Source organism: Lolium perenne, chromosome 1, assembly GCF_019359855.2.
Source record: "Lolium perenne isolate Kyuss_39 chromosome 1, Kyuss_2.0, whole genome shotgun sequence".
Classification (NCBI taxonomy): domain Eukaryota; kingdom Viridiplantae; phylum Streptophyta; class Magnoliopsida; order Poales; family Poaceae; genus Lolium; species Lolium perenne.
The window spans coordinates 164,010,333-164,032,248 of record NC_067244.2 but is presented as its reverse complement, the minus strand read 5'-3'; the positions used below and the strand labels follow the sequence as shown (position 1 = coordinate 164,032,248).

At 48.1% G+C, this 21,916-nt stretch overlaps 4 protein-coding genes across 7 annotated transcripts; 3 read left to right on the top strand and 1 right to left on the bottom strand.

The window, feature by feature from the left end:
* The first annotated feature begins 239 nt into the window (after positions 1 to 239).
* LOC127311216 (uncharacterized) lies at positions 240 to 2,387 on the top strand. The gene is made up of 2 exons (XM_051341596.2): positions 240 to 544; positions 1,123 to 2,387. Exons 1-2 carry the CDS (start codon positions 485 to 487, stop codon positions 1,867 to 1,869), a joined length of 807 nt encoding a protein of 268 aa, XP_051197556.1. The 5' UTR covers positions 240 to 484; the 3' UTR covers positions 1,870 to 2,387.
* A 9,558-nt stretch (positions 2,388 to 11,945) lies between these two features.
* Positions 11,946 to 15,733, top strand: LOC127311185 (replication factor C subunit 3). The gene is made up of 11 exons (XM_051341552.2): positions 11,946 to 13,093; positions 13,179 to 13,289; positions 13,379 to 13,411; positions 13,550 to 13,712; positions 13,841 to 14,019; positions 14,098 to 14,234; positions 14,600 to 14,695; positions 14,801 to 14,870; positions 14,987 to 15,067; positions 15,189 to 15,315; positions 15,400 to 15,733. The coding sequence occupies exons 1-11, from the start codon at positions 12,257 to 12,259 to the stop codon at positions 15,471 to 15,473; spliced, it is 1,908 nt and encodes a 635-aa protein (XP_051197512.1). The 5' UTR covers positions 11,946 to 12,256; the 3' UTR covers positions 15,474 to 15,733.
* A 239-nt stretch (positions 15,734 to 15,972) lies between these two features.
* On the bottom strand, positions 15,973 to 17,010 carry LOC127311206 (RING-H2 finger protein ATL8-like). The gene has a single exon (XM_051341588.2). The coding sequence runs from the start codon at positions 16,767 to 16,769 to the stop codon at positions 16,131 to 16,133; it is 639 nt and encodes a 212-aa protein (XP_051197548.1). The 5' UTR covers positions 16,770 to 17,010; the 3' UTR covers positions 15,973 to 16,130.
* Positions 17,011 to 18,455: 1,445 nt separating this feature from the next.
* LOC127311080 (uncharacterized) lies at positions 18,456 to 21,490 on the top strand. Of its 4 annotated transcripts, none has more exons than XM_051341548.2 (7): positions 18,456 to 18,729; positions 19,401 to 19,584; positions 19,693 to 19,729; positions 20,189 to 20,262; positions 20,381 to 20,474; positions 20,602 to 20,721; positions 20,992 to 21,131. In XM_051341548.2, exons 2-6 carry the CDS (start codon positions 19,513 to 19,515, stop codon positions 20,697 to 20,699), a joined length of 375 nt encoding a protein of 124 aa, XP_051197508.1. In that variant the 5' UTR covers positions 18,456 to 18,729; positions 19,401 to 19,512; the 3' UTR covers positions 20,700 to 20,721; positions 20,992 to 21,131. The 4 variants fall into 4 exon arrangements, with proteins under 4 accessions (XP_051197508.1, XP_071675738.1, XP_071675739.1 ...); XM_071819637.1 differs by having other exon boundaries at positions 18,463 to 18,725; positions 20,602 to 20,684; positions 20,992 to 21,490; XM_071819638.1 differs by having other exon boundaries at positions 18,463 to 18,729; positions 19,342 to 19,584; positions 20,602 to 20,684; positions 20,992 to 21,490.
* Positions 21,491 to 21,916: the final 426 nt, after the last annotated feature.

The window sequence follows — 21,916 nt, the reverse complement described above, 5'->3', positions numbered from 1 at the left end:
AGCTCCACTCCTCGCTCTAGTTTAATCCAGCTGAGAGAGAGGGAGAGAGTTTTAGTTTTGTATTGATTGATTGAAAGGCACTTTGCAAATAACGCATCCGCTAAGGCGCTGTTAATGGAGGATTCGATTAGTTAATCCGGCGATTAGGAGGGGCGGAGAGAGGAGGAAGACGACTTGGTTTGGTTTGGTTTGGTTCGGCCTGGGTGGACGACTGACTTGGGAGCGATAAGAACGAGACACGCGCACCCAGAGACGGAGACCCCTCCCATTCCCATTCCCATTCCCCTTCTAAACCCCTCCTCCTCCCCTCCGTCGTCGTCTGCTACTTCTTCCAGCACCTGTCCATCCGTCCATATATCGTTTGCTCCGCCGCTCCGCTTCCACGCACACCAACCGCCTGCTTTGCTCTTCGATTCCCCCGAGGCCCAATCGGCAAAGAAAACCCCTCTTCTTCTTCTTCTTCTTCTTGAGAAAGTGCGCGGCCATGGCGATCGACCACGAGTCCCCGTTCAAGGAGCTCCGCCTCAAGAACAGGAGGATCATGGTAACCCCCCTTTCCCTCTCCCTGCCATTCCTCTGCTGATTGCTTCAAGTTTCTTTTCTGTTTCTTGCCTTGTCTGCTCGTTTCTTGCCTTTCTGGGCACAAGGAATCAGAGGAGCCGGTTCCGTTACTGTTGTATTGGGCCCGCGGATTGCTCTCCGTGTTGCGGGTTTCAGTTCACGGCAATCCCGTGAGCAATGGCGGTCAAAGCGTTCATCTTGTTTCCCCTGTCCTCCTCTTTACTGGCCCCCGTTCTTCTGCACCCGGCCGCAGTTAATGGCGTTTCAGTTTTGTTTCCCTGGCCCAGCATTTAGCCGCCGTCCAATTTGGGACCAATCCTAGTAGTCTTCTCTGCCAAGAAATCAGCGCGCGGCTGTTCTTGCTTTTTCTTCCCCTGTTTTGATTCATTCGTTCCTCGCTCTTGTTCTTGGTTTTCTTTCCCTCTTTTGATTGATTGGTTGATTGATTCCTAGCTGTTGATTAGGAGAGCGATTTCTTGAGGTCAATCCATGTTTGCATGTTATTACAGGGAGTAATTCTTTTCTTGAGCTGACCAATCTATCTCTGCTTCTGTTGCGCAGGGAGGCGGCGCCCCTGAGCCAGACGAAGACGAGACCGAGACGCAGGCGCAGGTGGCGGCGCACGGGGACGAACACCAGCAGCAGTGGCCGCGGTGGCTGCGCCCGCTGCTCTCGGCGCGCTTCTTCGCGCAATGCAAGACGCACGTCGACTCGCACCGCAGCGGCGAGTGCAACATGTTCTGCCTCGACTGCGCCGCGGGGGCCGCCGCCGGCGCCGCCGCGCTCTGCTCGCTCTGCCTCGCGCACGCGCACCGCGGCCACCATACCATCCAGATCCGCCGCTCCTCCTACCACGACGTCATCCGGGTCTCCGACATCCAGCGCTTCATGGACATCGCGGGCGTGCAGACCTACGTCATCAACAGCGCGCGCGTCGTCTTCCTCAACGAGCGGCCGCAGCAGAAGCAGACCGGCAAGTCTGCCGGCGGCGGGGGCGGCGGAGGGAGCGCCAACCTCTGCGAGGTCTGCAGCCGCAGCCTCCTCGACAACTTCCGCTTCTGCTCCCTCGGCTGCAAGATCGCTGGCTGCTCCTCCGACGCCGGCGGCGCCAAGGCGCGGACCAACAGGCTCGGCCGCACCAAGGGCTCCTCCGAATCGGAGGCGGCATCCTCCTCCTCTTCCCTGCGCAATGCCGCCAACCACAGCTTCACGCCGTCCACCCCGCCCCCGCCGCCTCCTCCCGCGGCCAAGCGCCGCAAGGGCATCCCGCACCGGGCACCCTTCGGCAACCTCATCGTCGACTACTAGCTAGCCACCTGCAGCCATTGGCAATCCACATGCCCAGTTGCAGCAACGGAGTGAATGGAATGACAATGCGGCCACCACTTCGGTGGCCGCCATTGCCTTTGGTGGTGCTTCTCGATGTGGATTCCACCATTAGCTAGCTAGCCTTTCAGTCAGGAACAAAGCAAAGCAGGCAGGCAGCAAAGGTTGGATGCATGGACACACAACTGAGAAAGTACCACCACCCTTTTCTTACTGCTTAATCATCATCACCACCATCACTAGGACAGAAAGAAATATTGTTACATTACAGAGAGATTACTGTATATGATTATGGTCCTGCTCTATTACTTCTTCTATACTATTAGACTTCAGTTTTGTGATGTTTTTAGGCAATAAGCAATGCAGCTGTAAGCTAGCTAGAGTATCTGCATTTGCCACTTGTTAATCAAGTTTTGTGATGAATGGCTGTGGTTAATCAGTAGTGCTTTCTTCACCTGTAAATATGGTTTGCTAGAAGAGGATGACTGCTTGTTGATTAAGTACTATGTTGCTCACTTTTCAATCTTCTTTCCATATCGGTCAATGGATTGCTTCGGATTTTCCTTGTTCTTCAGTTTGTTGATCCTTAACTGTGAGGCATCTGCAAACTTGCTTGACACTGATGTTGCCAATTAGCAGACGCTGCCAAGTTAATGCCGCCCAACAAGCAAGCTACGCCTAGTAGACAGCTTGCGTTGATACAGGGGCAGCATGAATGTGATGGCCGGATTAATTAAACTAATCCTCTTGTTCTTTGCTCCTCTGTTTGAATTAAACTAGACCAAATCTAAACACTTGTGATATGATAGTGATTTGCTGGTCGAGCAGCCAGGGGTGCCAGCATAATTGCTGAAGCCGACGTGGAACGAGATTTGTTTGCACTGAAGAGGAGATGCCATTTTTTTTTTTTTTGCCTTATGGAACCAAGTAATCGCAGAAAGCATCTTTCTATCTATATGTAGTGCTGCAACTTTGCATCACCTACTGAATTTTTTCTTTCTCTGCCCTTTGAATCGATCCTTTCTAGAAGAATCATCTTTGGTTTCCTATCTTCAAAGAATACTGAACATTGTTTATATGCAAAAGAACAAAAAAGAATTGTATGTTTGCGTGAATTTTCCACGAAGGGAACAACAATGGAAGGCAGGAAAAGACTTTTCCCCTCTAGTTTTAAAACAGCAAAGCCTTTGGAAGTGTGGTGGATGTCGATGTAGATAGAGAGAGACGTGGATTGGGTAGAAAGATGCTCTGCAATGTAGGATTCGGTTGGTTCGTGCCAATCTCTGCCAAGTCAAACTCAGAGACGGTACAGTGTCGAGGAAAAAATAATGACGAATCAGACATAGGCATTGTCAAACATTACATGATTACATCTGAATTTTTCTTGCGTCCTACAAATGACCATGATGCTTCTCCTGCTATGTCCTTGTGAACCATGGGTACCATCAATTATTTGGAAATTTAAAAGATGAGTGTTAGACAAAACTTGTGATTTATATCACCATGCATAGAAGTTTATATGCAGATAGGACAAAACCATTGCAGATAAATCTAACCTCTCCCCCGACCTAACCTCTCCCCCGAGGCGGCGGCGCCGCCCGCCGTCCCCGGGGAGTTCCCCTCCGCTCCGCCCTCCTCCCCTCCCCTACAGGCCCCCCTCCTCCGCCGCCGTCGCCGAGGACGCCGCGGGGCAAAGCCCCTGTGGTGAGGCGGCGGTGGCGGCTCGGTCCTCCGTCGGCAGAGTGCAGCGCGGCCTGCGGGAGCGTGTGGGGGCGGCGGCCTACACCCTCCTCCTCCGTCGACTGAACGCAGCGGGATGGCGGTGGCCGGCGGATCTCCGGCGGCCGGCGGCGGATGTTGGCTGCGGTGTGGTCGGATCTGGGTCGGAGGTTCGGATCGCGATCCATCGCGGCTGCGTCTCGTCAATGGCACGAGGAGGCTTCGCTGGGTCTTCTTCGCGGCTTGAGGACGTCCGGGTGTTCGGCCCGGGCATGGTGGTGGTGGCTGACTTCATCCACCGAAGGCAGTCGGCCAGCCGGGCCGTGTTGGATTTTTCATCCCACTTCCAGCGCCGGCAGCGAGACGGGGAGGCATAGTAGCCGGTGAAAACCGAGCCGACTCCGGTCATGGCGGGTGATGGCGGCGTCTGCGCCGTTATCTTGTTGAAGGCATCGTCAAGCAACTATCGCTAACCTACTCGTTCCGGCGGCGAGTTGGAGGAGCTTGGAAGCCGGCGATGGTGTCGCCGGTGGAGGGTTGGAGTGGCCAGCCCAGGATGGTCGCCGACATGGGGGTCCGACCTGAATAAAGGCGGCGGTCCTAGGGCCTCTCTTGCGTGAAGAGGAGGACCTACCGGAGGCCTGGACTCGTGATCTGGCCGGAGTGTTGAGTTCCGGAAGGCTCCACCGATGAATGTAACAGTGCTTTTGCCTGGAGTTTGTTGGATCGGAGGTATTCGGTCGTGCGCACCCATGTTTTTATTCCGACCGATTGGTTCTGGAGGGAGCGGCGCGAAGCTCTTTTTCTTTGATTGACATCAAGTGACTATGGATCCATGATGAAAGTCGGAAGAAGAGAATTTCATGAAGGCCGGAGGGGAGGACTAGCTTAGGGAGGTTCAAGTCTTTGTGATGTTGAGGGACTTGCTTGGTGTTCCGGGCTTCACAGCAGCGGTATGAAAGTGGGGGCGACAACACAGGTGAAGTGCAGAGTCCTACCTTTCAGGGTGAAAACCCAAGGTCTGGCCTTAATTGGTTGTACCTGGCAATATCCTTGGTGGAGGCATTTGTTTTGAGAGCGGGGACTAGTGTGTAATTCAGGTGTTGTCTTGGCGGTGGATGTATTACTGTTGTTAGGCACGAGATATTGTAGCGGGACTTTTGTTTCTTAGTTTTCTTTTATTGTTTTTGGCTGTGTGCATCCGTAGTGCCATTAGGGTGGTGCGTTGTTGCAGAGGCTGGGTGTAATTGGTATCTTCTTGATATTAATATATTCCCTTTATCGAAAAAAAATGCATAGAAGTTTATCGTTCCGAAACTTCATCTAAAACCGAAAACACAGTTGATGAACGAGACAGTACAAGTATGACGTCAACCTAACACGTCAATTGCTATACAAAAACCAAAACAAAAATATCAGGTCCCAACATAAGGCAGATTTTTACATGACCAGTCCGCACACAACAACATGGTGCATTGGTGCTTGCAAGAAGGAGGTGTTTCGAGGCTCTGTAAAAATTCGACACAAGTAGAGCTGAATTCGTGCCCATTTGAGAAGGTGTCTACGATGTGAGAACTGGTCCCGGTTCACCCGGTCTGGCCCGGACATGGCTTGAGTAAGTTGGATGCATCACCGACGAGTTGGTACGATACTTCAGTAAAATCGAGATTTGTGTAGATTGCTTTAGCATATTGCAAGCGCATATGTTGATTTTTGCATACATATATGTATATTGTTGAAATTGCTTTACACATTTGTTGTGCATTGCTTGTTTTATTGCAAATCTCTTTCTTCGTTGTTGCTTCTGGTATGTTGTCTTTTCACATTTTGGGTCGTTTTTAGAGCACATGTCGACTTGTTGCACATCCATATTTTTTTGTTTGTTACGAGTTATAAGATGTTCTAACTTTTCTTGAGTTGTATGTATATCTAGACACATTTCGATGTATCTGTTCACTAGTATATAGCCCACATTAAATACCCAAAACATCTTATAATTCAGGACCAGTGATTTCTTTTCCTTTTGTGTGGGTGTGCTTCAGTTGTTGCGAATAATTGAATGGTTCTTGATAGGGTTACATTCAAAATGCTACAACGACATTGTATCGGTACAAAAGAAAGTGTTGCATACCCGCTTTTGTGTGAAAAAGGCCTAAGGTCATATATTATCTGAAATCAAGCCTTATCAGAACATCTTTACAAGGAAAAAACACAAGTTCTTGAAAAGTTGAGTGCCATCTTGCTTTCGCACCTTGACGATGCGCTGTGAGCAATGCTCGACACCACCAATGATGAAAATTCCAAAGTTCATCTTTTGTAATTAGATCGACATTAACGAGGTAGCTAGTTGGGAGCTACTCGCCTAGCATCGACCGCTGATATAATGTACTCCCTCCGATCCATAATAAGTGTTTGATCATGGATGGACCGAGGGAGTTGTTATTATAGAGTTTCTTTTGTGTGTTCTATACTTGCTAGTAATTAGAGATAACATGAAAGCAACTCATTGGAGATATCATTGTCTCATCTCATCTTTTTTTTAGAGAAACAGGGCTCCAAACCCCGGCTCCATTTTATTGAAGCCTTACGCACCAAACACACATCATTCAGATTTTGCACTACATAACACCAGCATTTCATACAAGCCCCAATCGGATGTTTTAAACTATAGATCACAAACTAGAGAGTTAACTCACAACAGCAAGGCTAAAAGGAACCAGCTCAAGACCAAAAGCATTAGCACCCTAGGCTAGCAACTCAAGGACAATCCAGGACTTTGAAGCCTGCACCGTCACCCACCAGAATCAGATCGTTTGCTTCTAAGGTCCTCGCCAGGTCTTAAGCCGTGATCAACATTGGGCCAAATCTCCTTGTGATGTTCATATCACACACTTCCAGGGTTGATCTTACCTTCTTCTGAGGCGTCAGCCAGGCTCCGGCCATGACTACAGCGGCGGTAACCGAGCCAACGTCTCCAGCTTGCTCAGTAACAGTCTCAGCTCATCTCTTCCTTCTTCCTCCAGCAAGATTTTTCACAGCTGCAAAACAGATGTCTCCATAGTGCTTGTCTAATAATAGAGATATAGTATCAAAAGACTATAATAATCATGTTTTTTCTTACCCCAAAAGAGAAAAATCTCCACATGCTTTGCATTTCGATGTTTCTTTGGTTAGCAACATTTGTGACGCGGAACGAGACATCCGCTGCGGCGGCGGTATGGAATCCGACGGATGTGCACGTAGCAACCTGCGTGTGTGCTGCTAGCCCTGTGGGTTGCCATGGGCCATGACACACGGTTGCAGGTTCTACTCGCCGTGGGGACGGGCTCCACGGGCGTGGGTTGGGACGTTCACATCGACGTGTCGCCGCCTCATTAGTTGCCACGGACGCGTGTCGCGCCTAGGTGGCGGGTAGGCGGCGGCTTCGCTGGCTTGGGGCGGGGCTTTGGGCTTTCCGGTAGCCGCCGCCGGCCGCGCGCCGCCTTTCCTTAACCCTGTCTTGTCTTTAACGCTGGGAATGAAGGCAGGAAGGAAATGGCGTCATCCGGTGCGTCGGCGCTCGCCGTGGGGCCGGCGGCGTGACGTCGACGTTGCTTGTTTGGGCGGCAGGAGTCTGGAGGAGCTGCACTTTCCTCGCCTGATCGATCGCCTCTGTTTCAGCGATGGGATGCCGCGTTTCGTGTGCGTGTGTGTGTACGCGACATCATCGTCCGAGTTCCATTTTAATTGGATTTGGAATTAGTAGCCACTAGCCAGGCCACTTAATCGTGGACCTTGCTGCTCTGGCCTCAACGTACGAGCACATAGTAGCTGTACGTATACTCATGTGTGACCCAGTGATAATAAGCCACGCCATGATTCATGCTGCACGTAGCGCTGCTGTTCGTGGCTGCTGCTATGGCGCCACGTACGCGCCCAGCTAATTAACCAGCTGACTCGATCGACCAGATAGCTGGATCGAGATCGATCGATAACCCCAGCAGTCAGCAGATAAATAAACAAAGGTATTTCGTAAAACAAAATAGAACTAAACAAAGGTACTCGTACGTAGTACAGTACTCATAATTAACCAGTCGGCTTAGACTTTTCTTGGAGCGCAAACAAGGTGGGGCCAGCTGCTTTGACTGACGACCGGAGTACGTGTGGTGTTAAAACTGTTGATGCACGGGCATGCAAGTCAGTCAAAGTCAAAGATACAAGGATGGAAACAAGACTTGGACTTGACTTCAGCGCCAGGGCCGGGCCAAGGCTAGGACGGACTGCTTCGTGCCTTCCTGCTTGCTCGCTCGCGAGGTCCGTCGTCTCTTCTACCGGCCATCTTGCTCCACGGAGTCCACCCTCCATCCGTCACCTCCTGCTCATCCTCTCCATGCTCTCTCAACCAGATCAACGCCAATAATCTAGTGAGGGCAATTGTTATGACGGCAGCGCTTTGTACGGATCGGAGTCCTATATAAGTACATTCACAGAATTTGGACTTTTTCGTTTAGTACAAATAGCTTGTTTTGTTTTGATTTTTTTTAAATGACATTACGGAGTTTCAAAATTATCGAAAGAATCCTATATGTAAGAAATGCTGTATCGTACCAAATTGTACAATTCCAACTCGAAATACCTTATATTTTAGGCTATGCAAAGTTACCAGAAGCTTTTCCTTTAGTTGCTCATACTTGATTGTCTAAATATCTCAAGGAAAAATTAGCATCTAGAATTAGGCCATAAATGGGTGCTATGCAATATTTGGGTGCTGGAGACTAGGGATCACATCTTCTTTGAGTGTGACTTCGCCAAACTTGGTTGGAATTCACTTAACATTTATTGGGATACTTCTCTAGCTAGTCTTTGAAGACAATTTTGCTCAAGCCAAGTTATCACTTGAATGATGGGCCCCTTGCTTCTTGGAAGTGATTGCTCGTGCTGCTTGGAACATTTGGAGAGCTCGACAAGATCTGATTTTCAAACAAATACATGTATCATTCAATCGATGGAGAGTTTGCTGCCATTGTGATATGATGTTACGCCATTATAAAATAAAAACAGCCCTGGTTCAACCTCTAGTTGACTCGCTGATAGCTACCTTTAGTTAATCCCCATGTTGCTTCTTTCCTACTTAAACCCTCTTGATGAACTCTCTCTAAAAAAAAACCCCTCTTGATGAACTCTTTTTCTTGGTGTATCCATATACAGTTCTTTTGATTTTTTTAGAAATGACACACCTTTGTTTCCTTTTGATTGCTTTAAAAATGACATTTGAGATTTTCAAAAATATCTGAATAATGTAGGCAATGATTTATCTCATCAACCTGCAAAGTTTCAACTCGAAATACCTTATATTTTAGGCTATGCAAAATAGAAGAGGACTTTTTTGATTGCTAATGCTTGATCGCCTAAATACCCAAGACATTATGTTAAGGAAAAATAATTGCATATGGAATTAGGCCCTGAATGTGTACCTGCAATAATTCAGCGCTAGAGACTAGGGATCACCTCTTGTTTTAGTGTGACTTTGCCAAACTTTGTTCCGTAACGTTCATTGGGATACATCGATATTTGATCGTCATGGACAATTTTTCTCACGCTAAGCTATCATTTGATGGCCCTTGCTTCTTGGAAGTTATTACTTGTGCTGCCTGGGCCATTTGGAGAGCTCAAAATGATATGATTTTCAAACAAATCGATGGAGAGTTTGCTACCATTGTGATCTAATGTTACGTCGTTACTACCTTTAGTTAATCCCATGTTGCTTCTTTCCCACTTAAACCCCATTGATGTAACTCCTTTTCTTGGTTTATCCATATACAGTTCTTTCTTCTACTAATGTTCCGTGTGCCTCAAATTATTTGATTATGTTTTGTTTAGATACACACATATCTAGAAACTAAAACGTGTCTAGAAGTGGAGTCAATTAATTTAGGACAAAGGAACTGTAAAATTTACACCGAAGGGGATTCTGGTGTGGTAAATATGTAAAAAAAATATAAAGGTGTAGATATGAAGTAGTGACAAGTACAAACTTTGAAACATTCAAATTTTTCATATTTTGTTATCTTTATGTGGTCCAAAATATAAGGTGCTTTAGGCTTGAGATTATGCACGCTGGTAGAATATATCATTATCATCACCCAATATATTTTTACATTTCTTTGAAACATTAAAGTGTTGTTTTCGGATTTTTATTTTGTTGAATAAAAGAGGATACATGTAGCCCGAGATGCATTTGCATTTTCCGATGATTTCCCTACTCAAGTCCTTGATCGTGGAAACCAGTCAGTCGAGCACTACGTGAGGCCATGCACGCCTGGGTTAAGGTTCGTCGATGATATGAGCCCAAAATCTCCCTGAAAAGTGATGGCCCAAACAACACATTCTCACTACACCTAAATATATGGCACATTCGGCCCACCAAAACATTCGGAATTGCTCCACACACGACGATTTGCGTACGATCCATGTACGATGCTTCTCCACAATGCTAATTTTCCTCTGAGCCCACCACGCTAATCAACGTCAGCCCCAGCCCAAAACAAAACAACACCCGCAATACTATATGTCTTGACTTCTTCAGCATCCTTGTATTCAGCCTGACAAGTTTGATAGAGCTAACCAGGCTGCCGCGCCTCCACCTTCAACTCCAACTCCGACTCCACCTCCCCTGACCTCGAGCTCCGATGAGGAGTTCAACGACCTTCTCGGCCCGGTCAGGGACACCAAGTTCCTGGCTGACGCGGAGAAGGAAGCAGAGGAGGAGCGGGCGGTCCACGCGGCGTTCGACGCCGAGATGGAACGCCGCAGGGTGGGGGCCGCCGCAGCCGCAGAGGACAACGACTCCGACATCTCATGGTCTTTTGATGACCCTGATGCGCCTACCCTGGAGGAGAAGGCGGTGGAGCAGAGGGCATTAGTCGACTCCTTCAAGACGCTCAAGAAGACCGATGACGCCGCGAATGACCGACTGCGACTGTGCCTACTAGAGGACTCGGCGGCGCACCGAGCCCTAGCGGCCGCATGGCAGGCGGTGGAGAAGCATACGAGGGAGGGACGCAACGACGGTGCCGGGTTGTCGGGCAGCAAGTAGTTTAGGTTTCTACTTGTATAGTTTCTATGTACTAGTAGTTTCTATGATTTTTAAATATGTTGCAAAACAAAAAATGGGTCGCCCACACCCATACCGCAAATGGACGCGCGGTCAAAATATGTCCGCGAGGCGACGCAAACGGACGCTCGCGACCACTTTTGGGCATGGGCGGAGCCACCACCGGGTCGAGGAGGGTCGGTCAACCCGGCTAAGAATTTGGGGAAAAGTAATCGACACCAAATCGGTACAGGAGAGCGGACTTGTCAACGCCTAGACCCTAACCCGCGCGAGGCCGAGACGGCGGGACCCCCATCCCGCACGACGCGAGTACGCGACCTAGCCCCTCCGTCGCCACGCCTCGTTCCGGTGGCCCGCCGCCTTTCCCCGCCGGCCCTCCGCCCCCTTCGTCTCCAGTCGCCTCCCCCCGCTCAGCGCCTCAGCTCGTCCCCATCTCCGACTCCAATCGCCTGCTCGGCCGGTCGGCCATGCCCGGCTGCCCCCAGCTCGACTCGTTTTCATTGTTTCCTTTTCAAGTCTTCGAGCAATGGTAACCACTATGGATCAGATGTTTTCACAAAGTCAGCGTTTACAAATTGGAAGAAAGCATCGAAATATTTCAGGGGTCATATTTCAGTGTTTTCTCGGCGATAAATATTATAAAATCATCTCTTTGAAACTATATAGGGGATGATTGGCTCAATGATTTGATGATTTGCTATGTTGAGAAAGATATATTTGCCAAAGTTGATGACAAGAAGATTATATTTACATCTTCCGTGGGGCTTTCATCTTCCAAGCTTAGATGAACTTAATGGTATGGTACTATCTTATCAAAATGTAGCTCTATTTTGGTGTTCTTGTTTTTTATAGTCATTTTGTTGTTGTACTTGATGAAATATGCAAATTGAATCTGTTTGGACCTCTTTTGTTGAATACATTTGCTCTTTTCCGTCAAAAAAAATTTAGAGCTTAGTTTCGACCCTCTCAGTTCAATTCTTGGCTCCGCCGCTGCTTTTGGGTGTCCGAAATGCGTCACCCCATTAAAGATGCCTTAATACGATTTGATCTTAGAATTGGCGGTGTAGATTGGTCGGCTGTAATTCTGAGTAGAAGAAGGCGAATAGCAAACGCACATAGTCATGTTCCACGCGTGAAGTTTGCTTGCTGTCAGGCTGATCGTACGAGTATCGTACATAGATTGTCGTATGTATAGCAGCCCTCCAAAACATTTTACGCGCCAGTCCGGCTTCGCCGTATCCACACAGAAAAAAAATCTGGCGTCGCCGTCGGTAATGGCAACCCACGGCGCGCCGCGGCCGGCCGGCCAAGCCCCGACTGCGACGGTGGTACATAGATTGGTGACACCGGAAATATTTTTACCGAGAATGCCGTTTGCTGATCAAACGGAATGATTCCTCCGGCGCGGAATAATCCAGCACCTTGTTCCTCCCGCCGCCGCCACCTCGGCCAGCTCGCCGGCCGCATCCGGATTCCCATCAACTCCTTCCTCCCATCACCCCACGACAATGCCCCCCGCAGCGCCGCGTCCCCGTCCCCGTCCCCATCCGACGAGCCATGGCGATCGAGACCCCTGCGCCCGCGTCCCCGACCGCCTCGCCGTACTCCTCCTCCCCGGCCGGCCGCACCCTCTCCGCGGCCTTCGCGGAGGACCGACGCCGCGAGTCCAAGATCCGCGCCTCCAACCTCCTCCCGGGCTGCGGTGGCCGCTCGCCGCAGCACCCGCGCGCCCAGCTTGTGTCCAGGCTCCTCCAACGCTGGGCTTGCCTCCCCAAGACCCACGTCCCTGTCCGCGCCCGCGCTGGCACGCCTACCCCGCCGCCCTCGCACCGTCGGCCGTCGTCAGCGTCGACGTCGACGCCCCAGGCGGCGCAGGTGCACCGTCGGCCGTCATCCGCATCGACGTCGACGCCCCAGGCGGGGCAGGTGCACCGTCGGCCGTCGTCCGCATCGACGTCGACGCCCCAGGCGGGGCAGGTGCACCGTCGGCCGTCGTCCGCATCGACGTCGACGCCCCAGGCGGTGGCACAGCAGGACCACGCCGGCGTGCCGAGTGTCCCCGTGAGGAGGCCTTTGAGGGAGAGAGAGGATGCCGCCGCCATCGGCCTTGTGCTGACGCCGACGGGGTCCGAAGCCAGTGCCGTGTCGACTCCCGAAGTGGTTCCCGGCGACGGGAGCAACTGGAGACGCGATACCGCCACCACTGTCGCGAGAGGAGCAAACATCTGGGTGAGGGCTTTGCGCAAGCCGTCGCTGCAGGTGGATTCCCCGCAGCAGTCAGTGGATTCGCCGATCGCGGCGGATGACATGTACGTATGGGCGGACAAGTACCGGCCCAGTGTACTCGGGGAATTCATCTGCAACAAGGCCGTCGCCGACAACCTCCATCGGATGGTAATCACACACACTCTGCCATTGCTTTGAATTTTATTCTGAATTGGGAACCGGTACTGAATTTTCTGATGACTGTTGTATCCAGGTGACCGAACGCCAATGCAGCCATTTCATATTTGAAGGGGCGCAGGCAGTCGGTAAGAGAAGCATGGTACTGGCCCTTTTAAGGGATGCCTTTGGTCCTGATGAACTCAAGGTCATTGTTGTCATCTGTGAACAAATTACTACTCTTTATCTGAAGTTAACCTTGGTTATTGGAATCTCATTATACCTTGCATTTCACAGATAGAGGAACAAACAAAGAGAATCGAGATGAAGGTATGCATTGCAACTTATAATGGCACATTTTCTGTTTCACCATTAATCTTATTACTGTGAAGAGGATAAATTTTCATAAGGAAATTATGGAATGTAATTTATTCGATACCTTTTTTTCTGGTGAACTGTTTGATGCAGGGAGAAATTGTCAAACACATTGATCTCAAAGTAAGGATTTCTGATCATCATGTGGAGGTAAACTTGGCTGATTCACACGGCTATGAGAAGTATGTCATAACAACTTTGTTGAATGAATCACTACCGCCACCGGACTTTATTTGCACCCATGCCAACTGCAAAGGTACATTCTAATGCGTCCCCACCTCTCCTTTGGTGGTACTATTGTAAATCAACACAGGATTTTGAACAGCTGCCTATTCTTTGCTGATGTGAAACGACATGTTAAGCGTAAGTGGTTCATATGTGCAGTGATTGTGGTCCATGACGCTGACAGGATTTCTTCTGATCTTCAACATTATATCGGTTGGTTTCTGGGGAGGTATGCAGGCTGCAATAAAATTATTTTCTGCTGCTCCAGTTCTAAAAACCTTGAGGCTGTCGAACATCTATGCAAGGTTATCACACTTCAACCACCTTCATTTGATGAGGTACATTCCAATTCTGTATGAATGGTTGATCTTTCATTCCAGTGCTGGACAATCTTATGGAAAGATATATTCTTGTAGATAATCAAGGTTCTAGAGTTCATTGCTACGCAAGAAGGCATAGATTTGCCTGATGGAATTGCTAGTAGAATTGCTGCGAGCGCGAGTAATAATCTCCGACAGGCAATACGTTCTTTTGAAGCTACATGGACAGCAAAGTAAGCACATGACTCCCGTTCTGTGTTTCATATTCGGATAGCACAATAGCCATAACAGCAGTCCATTTTGGAATCTAAAATATGCCAGCATAAAACTGCTCAATGTACAGTGCAAGTGTTGCTGCCATGTTATGACCAAAAAAGGTGCCATGCTACCGAAACAACTTTTGCTTGCGGTGCAAAATCAATTTTGCATAGAAGTACCAAATTTGCAACTGACCCATCGAGGTGTATGTTTCGACAAGCTTGCTTATAAATGTCTGTTTGCATTGTCATAATTATCATCATTGGTATTGTTTATCTGTCGAAAAGTTCGCAACAATTGGGCTTTCCATATTGATAAACAATCCCCTCAACAAACACAGCTATTCATTCACAAAAGACCAGCCTATTTTGACTGGATGGGAGGAGGAAATTAACAATGTTGCCAAAAAAATCATGGAAGAGCCAAGTCCAAAGCAGTAAGTTATCCCTTTCGCTGTGATGGTTTTCAATTCATTATGTGCGAGTTTCTTTTTAAACTTCAGAATGAAAACAGAAATTTTGTTGATTTGACTTCTACACAGGCTGTATCTCATTCGAGGGAAGATCAGAAAAATGATTGAACATAATGTGTCACCTTATTTCATTTTCTGTGTAAGCTCTGCTCTGCCTCATGTTTATGTGGTTTTTGTGATTCCAAGAATCCGGGCAAGGTTAAACTTGATCAGAGATCATTAATGTTCTCCTTTTTTCTTTGAGATGAGATGCAGCACTTGGTTACCGAACTGAAAAGGGACAGGGATGAAGATTTTCAGAATAGTATTGATGAACTGGCATCGGATTTGAACCGAGTGAGCATGACTTCAAGCATATTATTTCTAAAGCTGGACTGCAAGCATAATAAGTGATAGTTAGTTTTGCTTACTGTGTTGTGTGTGCTGAAATATACTGCTGTTTGCTTGCTTATTTCAGACAGAGCAGTGCAAAGAATACAAATCTCAGGACACAGCTTTGGTCAAAAGAGCTATCAATATAGAAGGTTTCACTGTTGAGGGGCCTGACCAAGGGGAAGCCATCCAATGCTTCATAAAGATTGAAGGTACAAACAACAAAAAATAACATGGTTGAATTCACTTCTCAACTGTGGTGTAATGAACTAACTATGCCTTGCAAAATCCTGCAGAATTCACCGTCAGGTTCATGAGCTTCTACAGATCGTTAATAGCGAAGAATTCGATCAGAGGCAGTGTTTCTTGAGGAGGGTGAGATATCGCTCTCCATCGCCAGATTCTCCTGAGCCAGTACTGTCGCACTGTTGGTAAATAAGCAGTGGTGTGTGCCTCTGAATCAAACCCAGGTCGCTTTGTGTTCTAATGGAAAACAAACCTGTTTTGTGAATGCATGATCATGCATAAGCCCTTATACCCGTGAATTGTGATGTTCGGGTTTGTAGAAAAATAAATTTGATATGGGGTACTTTGTGTGATCTGACAATATTATCATACGGATGTTTGTGATGGATTGAAACTGATCAGGAATCCATGTTTTTTCTGTGTTGCAGAAGGCCATAGTACTTGCTGATACTGTTTGCTAGAATCTTATTAGTAGCATTTTATATGGATTGTAAAATTAGCCATGTCTTAATCTTAAAACAGCTTCATTTAAGCAAGGCTGCCAGCCATTCCAATCACCTGCTTCGTCTGCTAAAGTGGTTGCAATGAAGTACCGAACACCGCAAGCACGGTGCCAACCGCCAAGTGAAAACGTCTACCACTGCATTTATTTGAAAATATTCTATGGAATGTATGACACAATTTGTTCAGTATATACAAAGTACATTCAGCAAAAAATTGGAGAACGCAGCACGCCGGCCTGCCGCTCGATGCTTGCATTTGCATGGCCGGCGGCCGTAGGTTACCGGTGGTCACTCGCCGGAGGTGACGTCGTCCGGTAGCCAGTGGTCTCGTCGACCGCCGCCGCCGCCGCAGCAGCTCGGCCAGTGTCGTTGCCGCGTACTTCGGGGAGGGTGATCTCCTCGTGTTTGGTTGGCGTGTCGAGGTCGGAGCGGCAGACCGGGCACGTGGTGTGCGCGCGGAGCCACGAGTCGATGCAAGCCTCGTGGAAGGCGTGGCGGCAGACGGCGGTGAGAAGCCGGACGGCGTCGCCCGCGGCGAACTCGGACAGGCAGACCGCGCACTCAGCCGGCGCGGCGGCTGAGCTGGCCTCGAACCTCACCGTGGGGAACGACGCGATGACGGAGGGGTCCAGGCCCGCCGGCTTGCGCGGCGCCGACACCGGCGCGTCTTCTTCGTACGTGGCGGCGTCCGCTTGCAAGCGGCGGCGGCGGCGCCGGAGCCAGAGGGAGAAGAAGCGGAGGAGGTCGCGGAGGAGGAAGACGGAGAGGAAGCAGAGGAGGAGGACGAAGAGGAGGAAGACCGGGAGCAGCATGGGGAAGGACGCCCCCTGCTGGGCCGTCGGATGCGGCGGCGGCGTCGGCGGGTGAGAAGGGTGGACGCTGAGCAGGCGGCGCGCGGCCATGGCCAGCGTATGCATCCGCCGCGGCGACCATGTGGGTGGATGGGATCGACGGGCTTTTAGGCATGGTTCACGCGAGCGCGCACGCGCATGGGCACGGGCACGGGCACGGGGTGGGTGGTGGGTCGTCGGCGATCGGTGTCGCTGTTGGTGGGGACTCAGCCGTGGCCTTTACGTCGAGGCGAATGGGACGCCGGGGCGGCACGACATGGACGGGCAGCATGCATTGCCGTCGGCCCAACCACCACTAATCCCATGGCATGGCACCCCCGCGCGGATGTTGGTGGCGAGTGACACCGTCGTGGATAGCGATGCCTATGGCGAACTTGGTCTCCATCTCAAACTCGAACTCGAACTCAAACTCAAACTGATGCCTAGCTGCCTCCGGGATGAAATCAGTTAAATAGAAGGATGTTGTATGACTATCCGACCACTTAACGCTTTTGACTTCATTGGCCTTTGTTAATTGAGTCAATCGAGTTATGTTTGCAAAATCAATGGAATTCTGGAGTGGACCCAATATCCATGGCATTCAAAAGCGGCGCTCTTACCCTCCCTTGCCGTCCCCCTCCTCCTCCCTCAGTCGAGTCGCAACCTCTGCCGGTCCTCCACCGCCCCTGACCTCCCTCTAATCCTTCCCCTCCCAAACTCCGGTGAGCTCTTCGTACCACCACCCCGCACCAGCACCTTCCACCTCCCTAAGTTTTTTCCTCTCCTGTTCTGGAACACCGCACCCGCCACATCGTTCCCGTCTCCGGCGAAGTAAAGGCCTCGCCTCGCCGGCGTTGTCGACTGCGTGCACCTCATCTTTATCATCAAGGCATTACCTTCTTCCTGCCCAAGGCATTGTTTTGTTCCTAACCAACCATGGTGAGAAGGAGAAAGTGGGCCGACCTAGATGAAGCGGGGCGGGTATATGTCGAGACTATAGCCGACGCGTTGAGCCCAAATAGGAATTGTTCACGTACTATGCAAATTTTAAAAATATTATTATAAGAAATAGAAGTAAGTAAAAAAATGAACAGAAAAGAAAGAAACAAAAGTAAAATCGAACAGGAAAGGAGAAAATGAAAAAGAAAACATGAAAGAATTGAAAGAAAAAATTGAAAAATAAAACCCTATCTGGACCGACCCACAAGGCGGGAGCCTTTAGTCATCAGTCCGCTAACGCACTTAATGGGTCAAACACGAATCTCGCCGCCCCTCCCGACTTCACGATTCATCCCTCATTCTGGGGAGGTGCTATACACCACCCTGGTCTGCACACCCCCAGGGTGGGTGTTTGGCCACCCCAGCTATGTTTTATTTTCCTTTTTCTAATTTCTCCTTTCTGCTATTTGTTTTCTTCTATTTTTTTTGTTTTTTCAAAATTCAAATTTGAACAATTTTTGAATATGATTTTTTTCAAATTTGAACGTATTTCAGATTTGAATAGTTTTTAGATTTAAATTTTTCAAATTTGAACGAAAATGAAAAAATAGAAAATAAAAAGAAAATAGAAAACAAACAAAAAAAGAAACAGAAATCGAAAGAAGAAGAAAAAAGAGAAAATTGGCCAGGCCTAATAATACCCTACCAGGTGTGCGGTGCCCTGATCGGTGTATAGGGCTGCTGGACTGGCCCTCATTCCCTATCTAGTTTAGGCCTGAAAGTCCCGCCTAAATGGCCGAAACAAGCAGCCCAGCCCGAGCGCACATCTTCTTCGTGCTCGCTGTGTCTAGCTGGGCAGCCTCTCGGTTCGGTCCTGCCACGGCACTACCGCCTGGCAGCTAACCCTACCGCCGTCCGCCACCGCGCCGCCCGCACGTGCCCCGCCGCACCCCCTGCCACGCAACCGGGCCGCCCTCCACAGTCGCACTCGCCGACTCGCCTGTCCCTCCTCCTCGAAATTCCGGCCCGACGGCGCACATCTCTCCACACTGACCCACACGACGCCCACAGGGCAGCGGCGCAGCAGAAACTCCGTCACTGACCGTGAGTGAGTTCTCTTCACTTTGCCCAATTTTCCAGATAATATATATTTTTCTCCTAATTGAGAATCCTTAACTTCTATCGATTAGTTAACTGCAGCCCAGCAGTAAATCAGATTTGAAGAAACAGTTTTTGATTTATAGGTGTGAAATTGGATAAATTCTAGTTTTGTTGAGCTAAGAAACAAGATGCGGGAGCAATACTTGAATGATTGCTTGGTTTTTATTTCCCGCTGCCATGTGCTATTCTAGCGCACTTGCACCTGAATGCATGATTGCTGGAAGAATCAATTACTTGTATTGTCAGTTCTTCTTGCAAGTAAAAGATGATGGCATCATTTCTCGCTACTAAAAGGGAAAACATATTGCCAAAATTGTAATATTTTATTTGTTTCTGCAATGTAACTAAATTATTGGAGATGTTGTCGCTGCTATGAACAACCTGTAGTTTAGTTCTTGTTATTGTTGCAGTTTCTATTGGCACATCGAGTACCCATCAGGAAAAATCCTGGCTACCATTCTAGCACATCTGCACTTTTTTGCATTTGAGTTCTTTTTCTTTTCTTTAGTCGATCTGTGCACATGAGTTTTCTTTTGGTTTCTCACTTCAACGAAATCAGGATAAATGACTTCAAATTTCATGAAGAAGAATGAGTACTAAGGGCCAGCCAATTTGCAGATAGCCCTAGCCTACCTAGCAAGAGTCGTGCTGGCTCAATCCCCCCCAACTCACGGCCTCCGAGTGACTAGTCCGGGGATTCAACGCCAGCGACGGCCACGGTGGAGAGGAGATGTTCACGAACGCACAGCGCCAGGTCGAGCGCACCGGCCGTGGCGGCACTTCGAGAGACCAGTACCTTCAGGTTCTCCTCCTTCCCGCTTGTTAGGTTACGTATTGTTCGACGTCTTCCGATTTCTCCCGCGATTCTTCTAACTGCTTGCTCGTATCCCTAACCACAATTTTTCCTCAGGATCTCGTGACCCAGTTCCAGGACTCCACTGATGAAGGTAAAGTTCTGTTGGCTACTTCATTTCTTCTGTCTGAAGGTTGCATCACAGGAAAATTTTCTGTGTGTTTTCAACTAAAATCGTGTATATTCGTTTAGAGGGAACAGAAAGCTGAAGAATGAAGAATATTTCAATTGGAATTATGGTACAAATCGTTGTCAGCACATTGTGCTGCAAAGTAAATTTGGTCGCCGCTGAGGGGCTGAGTAAAGAACATTTTATTGGGTCCAAAACAAACAACTTAGTGCAGTAGTGAAGTTCCAAAGGGCACCAAGGAAAAGATGTACAAAAGATTCTAAGAAAATTAAAAGGTTGTGATATAGGCTGTCTTTTGTTATTTTCAGTTTTAGATAACACATCAATGTTTGGATAGGTAATAGGTTTGTAAAATGGTACTATGAAAATAACTCCACTTTGCTATTGCGTGCTCACCAAATTCACCATTTATTATCATTTCAGAGTGCAAGGAGAGGATAGTTGCAAACTTGTCAAATTTCGCATATGACCCTTATAACTACGCCTTTATGCGCCAGGTTAATGATTTCATATGCCCTTTGTTTCGGTCAATTGATGGATTGCAGATTTAAATGAGCACGGTTCTGGATTACCTTTCCTATTCAATAAGATGGTATATGTGTTCTATTTGCTCAGCTGAATATTCTTGAGTTGTTCTTGGATTGTATTACGGAGTCAAATGAAAGGCTTGTTGAGTTTGGCATTGGTGGAATATGTAATTCATGTGTTGGTGAGCATCTGATGCCTTTAATTCACTGATTTTTTTTATTGTGAACCATGCAAGACTCTTATCCTCTGTGTATTCATTGAACTGAAATGTTTGATGTGGTCATCTAATTTTGTTTGCGTACATGCAGATTCAGCGAATGCTTCAGTTATTACTCAATGTGGTGGAATCCCATTGGTTGTACAATGCTTATCTAGCCCAGTTAGGAATACCGTGAGTATTTTTTAAGATATGAGCTGCAATCATAACAGTATACGTCTTCTTTGCTTTGAAGACAAACTGTTTTTTGATTGGTTCGTTTGTATGTGGAGTATATTTACTCTTGATAGATTTGGGTACTTCGGAAGTAGGCTAGAGGAGGGGAGAAATGTGAATTGGGATTTTCTTTTGCCAGAACAATCTCAGTTGCTTCTCTCTTTATTCCATCCACTATATGCATTACAACAATTTTGGCTTTATGTAACTATATATTCTTACTTCAACATAGACCAATATTTCCATTTGTTTGGTTGCATAGCAGGTGATTTATGCACTTGGAGCCTTGTACTACTTATGCAATCCTTCAACAAAGAAAGAGATTTTGAAACCAGACGTCCTGCGGATGATAAGAGACTATTCTGCAGCTGGAGCCGTTAACAGCAGCTTCAGCAATCTGGCGACTGCATTTCTGGACAAGCATGTCAACTCGTGACTTCAGTTCGGAACTGCAGATGGTAAAGGCTTGTAGGGTTTTATCTGCTAGAAACGAGAGAGTAGAAGCTATGCAGGAGTTACAGTTCCGTGGCTGTTTATCGAAGCACAACAATAGGCAGTAGTGAGTTGGTGATATAAAGCTGGAACTTATACAACCTCTGTGAAAACTCAGTAAGTTTATCAGTGTTGTTGTCACGGTATTTATTCCAGAAAACCGTGGAGTTGTATATTGTATAGTTGATTAGGATTTGTGTTTGATGATGGTCTTGCAGTAAAATGAAGAAGGATAGAATGCATATATGTTGAATCCATGTTCTGGAATGCAATTTCGCTGTTGCACATAGATAGCACATGAACATTAGCAAGCGGTGATGTGCTAAAAGAGAATTTCATTAATGACTCGTCAGCTATCAAACATAAGGTCCAAGTAAAACTAATGAGAACAGCCCACACCATCTGGACAGGGACTAGTCACTGGATTAGCCCAAAATGTTCACCCGCCGATGATCCAGGATGGCCATGGCATTCCAGCACCGCGGTTGGTCGGGGGATTAAAATTCCCATTGTCGCTCATTCCTAAGGCATTGTCACCAAATCATGCTATGATAGCAAGTGCATCAGTTTTTTTTGATCAAAGTGTCAGGCTTGTCTGAATAGAGATGGATGGAGAAGGTAAAAGATACATGCAGCTTTGTTTCCTTTCACTACACCGGTTGGTTGTGTGACCCTGTGACCCCTCGGACCTATGGTAT